Here is an 8237-nt window from a genome sequence, read left to right as displayed (position 1 = left end):
AAATAAGCATAAAATTATTTCCAGTAATTATTAGCAACAGCATAGAACAACTTAGTCATGGCATTATATTCCAATAGTGAAGGTAACAACACTGACAGATGCAAACTTGTCATACTGTCAAACTCAAAGGAAAAAAAGCGAACTTTATACTGGATCTTTCCCAAAGGACACAGCTGAAACTACCTATCTTATTCACTGTAGATATATTGGTTGCCTTACTCTAGCCTGAAACTATCACACATATGTCTTTTGCCAATGTGCTAATGAGAGATGGTCTTTGCATCCAAGTCAGGATATCTGACAAGATCTTCGACCCAAGATCAAGCCAGCAATCCAGTCACAATAACAACAGTTTCTATTTCAGCGTATGTTCAAATTTTAGACTGGGGGGAAAGGAGGGGAGACAAAACTATTAAAGAACTACCTTCTATTGAAAACAAAATCAAACAAAACCACTATCGGAGATCATGCCACCTTGTTCTGTGTGTTCTACTTTTTTTTTCTTATGTTCCTTAAAGAGCTCACTATATTGTCCTCAGCTCGAAAACACTCACTGCTTTCAACTAGCAGGGTCAGTTCTTTACCCCACCAGAAACTGTAGGGTGGAAAAGAGAAATACCAAAGAAGGACCTAATGAAGTGAAACAATGGCCTTGATAATTTTTTCTTTTTTTCCTTTGAACTGAGACTCTGAGGCCCTCAGGCAAAAACCTGTCTTTGCCCACTGTGCTGGGAGTGGGGAAACAAAAAGGTTTAGAGCTTAAAAGCAGTTTTTTATCTTGAGTAACTGATTTCCTGAATGCAATAATGTAGACAGTAATAAAGCAGCATTTGCTGAAAGTGCATTGCTTTAGAGACATTGTATTCAAAGCTGAGACCTACTGTGAAGCTATAGCAAGCATTTTGTATAAAAGTATTGACTCCGAATTTTACTGAAGAAATGAGGAAACCCCAAATATATCACGATATACACACGTGTTATAATTGCGCTTACCTTGGAGACTGTGCTTCAGCTACCCACATCAGATCCATATTACAAGCAAGTACAGGAATGTGAGGGTAATTTTCATGGTGATAGGGTTTTCCAGGATAGCCACTTGTCAGCAAAACATCTATTATCAACTGAAGGTTGGTTTCCCATCTGACTGGCTCCCCAAATAAAACAACAGCTACGAGAACAAGAATTACAAAACAGAGTTATGGAATTAGTTAACAGGGCACCCAAATCTCTGACACTAAAACTTGGTCTAAAGAGACTGAACAAATAATTTGATTTAACCATGAACTGGTGAAATAGTCACATCAACTTCAACTTAGGGTTTTAATATATTACATACCCATTCATTCACAGAAAATCTCAGAAGTAACAAGACCCCACTGCAAAATCCACAGGTTTAAGAAATTTTTTTTAAATTGACTAAGTTTCTCCATAGCACCACAAAATGTTAACTTCTAAATTGTATTTCTAAGTCTTCCATATCTTTGTGAATTCTGTGTTTACATACAGTATTTAAATAATCCATCAGAGATGTTATTTTGTTCATCTTAAAACAAAATTTGAATGTTGTTTTTAGACATTTTTCTGGTCTTCAGCAATAATCTGACAAGGATTTTTTTAAATCCTAAAGTCCAGTTTCTACTTTCCTGTACTTCAGATGAGATGAGAGTGAATACAGAGTGCTGAAACAAGATGCTTCTCATGCTACAACTCCGAAGTGACCATCCTGACTACTGCAAGAACAAGACCAATTATTTCTGAACACGTCAATTAATTCCTCATTTTTGAAAGGAAGGCAACAATAGCCTGTTAAAGGAAGATGAAAAGGAAAGCAGACCTCACCTACCTTCTGAAACTTCAAAAACATATGGCTGAAAACTGCACACATGAAAAAACAGCTTTATCACACGTGATATATTCCAAATTAATGACAGATGCCATTAACAAGGAAATTTCAGAATTGTCTAGCGAACCTTCTGAAGTGCCCAGCAATCTAAAAATAAATTCTAATTATAAAGTACAATAAAGATACTTCATCTATTAATGGATAGTTGCAAGTTAAATAAAGATAACTGACCCTCAATCTTGGGAAGCTCCACAGCAGAGGGGTACTGCAATAAGAAAAAAGTGAAAGTTTTCTACAAGATTCAACATCTACTACTATTTTTAACAGAACGAATTCACGTATAGCTCCCACAGTTGCCCTCTGCAACACTGACAGGAAATGCACTGTCTATTTTGGTATATACCCGATGTCATTTTACTTAGAAACTTGTATTTCGATTCTGAAGTGAAATCTCGTGGCAAACAGACAGCAGACAAGTTAGCATGTTCTACATTCGCTAGCCTCCTACATCTATTTAACTTCCTCTGCCAAGCTATAAAGCTTCAGTTGTTTAATTTACTTGTGTATGAAGGTATGGAGTAAGAGGCCTCTAGTATTAACAAGACGTTTGAAAAATAGTTTTTCAAATTATTTCTTTAACACTGCTAAGAAAGAAAAATACATTGTATAACACATAATATATTTACTAAACAAACAAGAGTTTGCACTTCATGATTTACTCTCTATGGTGACAAATACATTAACAGTTTCTTGAACTTCTACATCCCCATGGTTGAGGAGCAAGGCAAAAGGTGATATAACTGAGTTATGGATGCCGTGAACCACAAAGAATTTCTTCACTTCACATGGGAAAAATCCACTCTATATGCTGACCCTGAATATGTACAATACACGCATGTATTTACTGCGTGTGTATTCACTTCTTTTTGAAATTCTGCACAATTCAGTTGAAACCATACTGTACACACTGTTAATATTTAAATATATTTAAATAATGGTATAAACAAGAAAGGGAGTCCTTTGGAGAAAAATTAGTTATCTGCAAAGCATTAATTTACAATCAAAGAAACCTCACAGCCTAGAAACAAGACCAAGACAATCCTATGCTGGAAAAAAGCTTATTTATCTTCCATACATTTGAGGAAGCTAATCTTTCCAAGATAGATTTTGAATTAGGTATCTGTACTAGATTATAAGTTTTCCCACAACAAACACAAAATTTGTTACAAAGTTACAAAATCAAAGATTATGTTAAAGAATTACCACTGATAGGAAAAAAAGTCTATACAGTTGTTCTTGAAAATGCTGTAACAAAACAAATAAAGATGCATAAAAGCAAAGTCAAAAGGCAATATAAGAACAACAGTATTAGCTCAGTAGTTTAAATATTGACCCCTATTATAGAATGTCATCTAATGAGCAAACAAAGAATTTTAAAACAAAAATACTCACTCACCAGAATGTTAGGTCTTCTGTCATGGTCAACTACATCTAGCAAAGGGTGTTTCTCCCGCAGTGTTTCAATGGTAATAGGTTGACAGAAACCAAGGCTGGGAAAATACCAGTTAAGGATACAGAATTGCTTATATTAGAAGATTTTTAAAATCGGTAATTCCATTTTAACATATGCAGTTTACCTGGTCAAGCAAATTATTTAGGAATGAAAGCAATATATCAAAGACTGACTTTATTCTGTGAGATAAAAAGATGATCATCCCGTTATTTATAAATGGGAGATGTGTGTCTGAAATCTTAAGACAGAAATTATACATAAATCTTTCTCAAACTATGAGATGAAAAGCAAGAAGCCACTCTACACCTGCAATACTCCAAGATCATCTTGGAGCACAAAAAGAAGTTTATCTGGCAGCAAGACAACATCTTGTGTAATTACTATAGGAAAGAAATATGAGCTAATTGAAGAAAAAATACTGTCTCCATAAACTGTGCTTTCCTTAGGCCATTATAGCTGCAAACGTATTGCTAGATAAACACCGTAAAGCTCAGACTTTTGCAAAATGGTGGACTGACCAATCAGGTTTAATTATGCTCTACAGGTAGTTAAGATAAACACCGAAACACATCAAAAAAGGAAAGGACCAAAAGGGAAAAAATAACCTCCTGATTTGCATAGCAGTGCTCTTAAATGCTGCTATATGCCATTAATTTAAACTTAGTTAACAAGAGGTAATCAAACTAAAACTGCTCATTTATGTAAAAAGCAGTTGTGATGCTACTCTCAATACTAAGACAACTTCTTACAATGCAAATGAAGATGAGAGCTATTTAAATATACCAGTTATACAAACTAAGCCACCTGATTTTGTATCGGAATTAACACCACAGGCCATTTGTAACGTTATTTTAAGACAAGATTATCCCGTATGAAAATGCATCTAACAGAAATATGTTTTTTAGATTTTGTATTCAGTTTTGTAATATACTTTTCTCTTAGCCATGCCTAACAAATTGTGACAGTTAACTGGAATGTTCTTTCAGTAACTTTTTCTCATCTTTCTATTTGAAATAAAGCTTATATTTAGAAGTTGTATATACATTTTTTACATCAACTTTATGATTTACATCAACTTTAATTAAAATCCCAGTAAAGAAAGAAGTGCAGAAGGGAGTTACTGGAAGCATGAGCAAAGATTACGCACAAGTTAAGGTCATTAAATTACAGTTTGACACTTTGATACCACCGTTATATCGGCATAATTCAAGTTCTTTTTGGCAGTTAGTATAGAAGCGGCAAAGTATTTTCAAGTCTAGTTCTACTCTAGATGTTGGTTACAAAAACAATGCGACCTGGCCTGGCCTGGCCGCATGCTTACAAGCAGATCTTGAGCCACTGCGCTAAAAGTCAGATGTGATAAATTATAGATAGAATGCCATGCTCTCATCCTCAAGAGAGCACAAACCCTTTGTGCTAAAGTGTCATTTACATATGAGTAGAAAAAAAAAAATTCTTTCTCTTTTTTCCTTCCTCAGATAGAACTCCTCCTTCCTTCCTAAAAACAGATAGAACAAAGTGAAGCAAATAACACACCAACCATTTTCAAAACATAAATTTGACATCATAGTAAGAACCATTGCTTATTACTGGATTCGTAGTGTTGAAATATTTGGTCTTCACTTGATCCACAGGATCCCCTGAACTTGATTAAGGAAAATACTTAAACAGAAAGTTGTTTTTTTTTAAAAGATACTCTTGAGCAATATCAAGAAGTGGTCCTTGTCCAGATACAAGAACACATTTTTCATGATAACGTTTGAACATCCGCAGAGGACTGTGCGACATCATCACTTGATCTTGTGAAATCTGTTTGGGATTTAAAAACAAAAGGAATCTGTTGTTTTTCAGATAAGTTATTTATATGTAGATTTAATTAACAGGTGTGACAAATTCTATGAATTACAAAACAATCATACATATCTACCTAAAACCCTACCTAAACATATCTTTTTCTCCTAAGTTTCACAGACGACGTATTGATAATATGCCAGAAAAAAAAACATTACTGACAAATTGTCGTACACACCACTTCGGCTTCCAGAATTACTTTATTCAACACGAACACAAGGTTTTCTCTCATAGTTGTACAGAATCACCAAATTCATTTAGAAAACAAACAGGGAAGAAGAATCAGAACTGCCCTAGTTCCAACTGTGGTCCCTTTGCTAAACTGCAGCATTGATTTAATTGTATCAGAAGACCACCTTCTTTTAGTTTACATATCCCCATTCCTTCAATAGGTATAAAGCCAGTAAAATTATTATCTTAGAAGGATGCTATTATGAATCGCTACTTACCACCTTTACAGATCTAAAAAACCCCAAAATAATTGAGATACCATTTTACCCATGACACACAGGATTTTACTGATACAGATACGCCCACGTCTGCTGGCCCTTACTGAAACAAAAGGCACTGCAGAACTAACTTTATGGCTTGATCTTACTAACGCTCAAACACAGTCTCCAACAACAGAGGAGTCCTACTGCCTGCAGCGCCCAACAAATCAGGGGGGAATAAAGCTTTACCACTTGTATCAAAAAGAGGCAGAAAGCTCCTGCCCTGCTCGTTATCACAGAAGACATTCAGCTTGCTAGAGCAGAGTTTCATGTTACTGGCACACACTTTTTTTTTTTCCCCCGAAGGAAAAGGCAAGATTTATTCCCACAATAATAATGTTGCAAAGAAATACCATTACCATTAGCTTTGCCATTGGAAAAATCAGTACCTTTACCAAAGGAAATAGCATTAGCTTTGGACAGCATTTTTTACTTTTATAATACCTCCAGCAAAGCATTTCAGGGGGCTTAAGGGAAAACCAAAACCGATTAACTGAGCAGCATGTAATGGAAGAGAATACATTTGACACATTCACCGTAAGTAAATAACTAAATAAATAGGATTTAAGCTACTCACTGGAACTCCCAGGAGATGAGACAACTGATCAGCTTTTTTCTGGCGAAGGCAATTCCCTGCGTTGGTGACAAATACTACAGGCACCAAGAATTGTCCCTGAGAATTAACTAGCTTTTGAAAGGCTGTTTTTGCGGCAGGAATTGGAGTTTTTCCTCGTACCAGTACACCATCAATGTCAAAAAGAAAACCAAAGGATGGCAGGATGTTGAGCTGTAAGAAGGAATTGAAAAGAAAGAGTACATTAGTTATGCCCTTACTTACGCCCGTTTGATAAAGCTTACGATAGCTAAAGCCCAATGAAAAGACACTTCCACAGAGAAGGAATAGATCTTTAACTTTGCGCATTTTAACGTGCCTTACAGACATATTCACACACTACAATACCTACTGTGGAAAAAGGAGCACTACAACTCCTTTTTCCTTATGCATACAGCCTCATGAGTTCTACCTCGCTTTATGAGTAGTTCCAGGATGTTTCAGAAGATTGGGACAAATCGAGTTAAACTGATAAAAAGAGGTACAAAATACATGCTGCTGTGCCAGCGAGTCACACTTTTGATTGATTTAACCCCACTCTATTTCACAGGTAATTTCAATACACAGAACACTAACAAAATAAACAAAACTAAATTTTTCAGCAGCAGGCAGGTCTCAAATGCAAATATTGTACTTGGCTCCGCCTTCACAAGATATTTAGATACTAGACCTGTCCCTGCTGTCACTTGTACTTTTCTGTTCCACAACAGGTTCGACTACAGCTAGATACCTGTTGTGCTCCTTATACATCGCTTCAATTGATTCTTAGTCTTATATATGGCAGACTAAAGCCTATTGTTAAAGTTAGCACCTCCTTAAACAAAGATGCTGTTTGAGTTACTAAAATTTATCTCATGCCTGCCTTTGAAGAAGTGAAGAACTGGACTTCATAAGCCCAGAAAAGGAGAGCGAGGCTACCTGGGGGTAAAAAAGATGAGCTGGTGATAAGCCTAAGGAGTGGAGACAGAGAGAGGACAGCTGAACAATGAAACCGTCACTGAATCAGGTTGGAAAAGGATGGACCAAAAAGGATCTAAACTTCATTTCTCTCCCAAGCCTAAAATGGAATCGAGGACTCTTGCGATTTGTGATCCCCTCTTTCATCGTCTGACAAAAAAGGAGTGAGAGATCAAGCACTGAGACCGAGTGTGATGGGGAGAACAGGCGCAGAAATGACTCCAGCCAGCGGAGGTGGGACAGCCGCTGCTGTTCAAGCTGTCTCCGGGGACATGCTGACAGCAATCCAGCCCGCTGTTTTTCGCGTGCAGGGAGAAGGGCATTTTGCCTATTTAAGCGGCACTTTGTTCCTCATTAATTATTCATCTGCTACATTTTTCCTGCAGCTGGGTACAGCGCAGAGATAGACACTGCCACCGCCACCACTATGTGAAAGGTGACGTAGCTACAGACACACTCCTTGACACGCTGGCTCACTGCTGCCTTTTCTAAAACCATGACACGCAAACGACATTTGAAAACCCATGCGTTAGAGTACATTCCCCCACAGAGCCCAATTTAATAAAGTCAACACTTCAAATGTATTGCAATATCACTGATTTTAATTAGGCAGTTGGTTTTTGTTCAGTTTTACAGGCAAGTACTCCCCCTGAAGCCCTCTCCTTTCTCCCCTATATAATCATCAGCCCTCTATTTAAAAACAAAAAACCCCACCACCATTGTCTCCAAGTTGCCTGCCAGAGTTTCACGAGTGCGACATCAGAAATAACTCAACTGCTACACAAATGGCATTGCAGGCTTGCCGGAAAACACACAGTAGTTCTCTCAGGCTTTGTAAACTGGTATGGAAACTACTGAAACTATATTGTAATAGTTTTGTAGTAAACACAGTTCTTCATATTAATTTTGCTACCTGTAAATAATGTAGGTTACAAATGTGAATTTTACAGTGAACAACACTGTAGCAAA

At 36.8% G+C, this 8237-nt stretch overlaps 1 protein-coding gene across 1 annotated transcript; it reads right to left on the bottom strand.

The window, feature by feature from the left end:
• Window positions 1-989: 989 nt before the first annotated feature.
• On the bottom strand, window positions 990-6517 carry LOC104071206 (cat eye syndrome critical region protein 5-like). The gene is given in 6 exon segments (XM_009580770.1): window positions 990-1168; window positions 2075-2108; window positions 3300-3393; window positions 5053-5165; window positions 6276-6473; window positions 6476-6517. Coding segments are annotated over 6 exon segments (660 nt in total).
• Between the last annotated feature and the right edge of the window lie 1720 nt (window positions 6518-8237).

Source organism: Fulmarus glacialis, unplaced genomic scaffold (genome assembly GCF_000690835.1).
Source record: "Fulmarus glacialis isolate BGI_N327 unplaced genomic scaffold, ASM69083v1 Scaffold42440, whole genome shotgun sequence".
NCBI classification, from domain to species: Eukaryota; Metazoa; Chordata; class Aves; order Procellariiformes; family Procellariidae; genus Fulmarus; species Fulmarus glacialis.
This window is presented reverse-complemented; position numbering and strand designations above follow the sequence as displayed.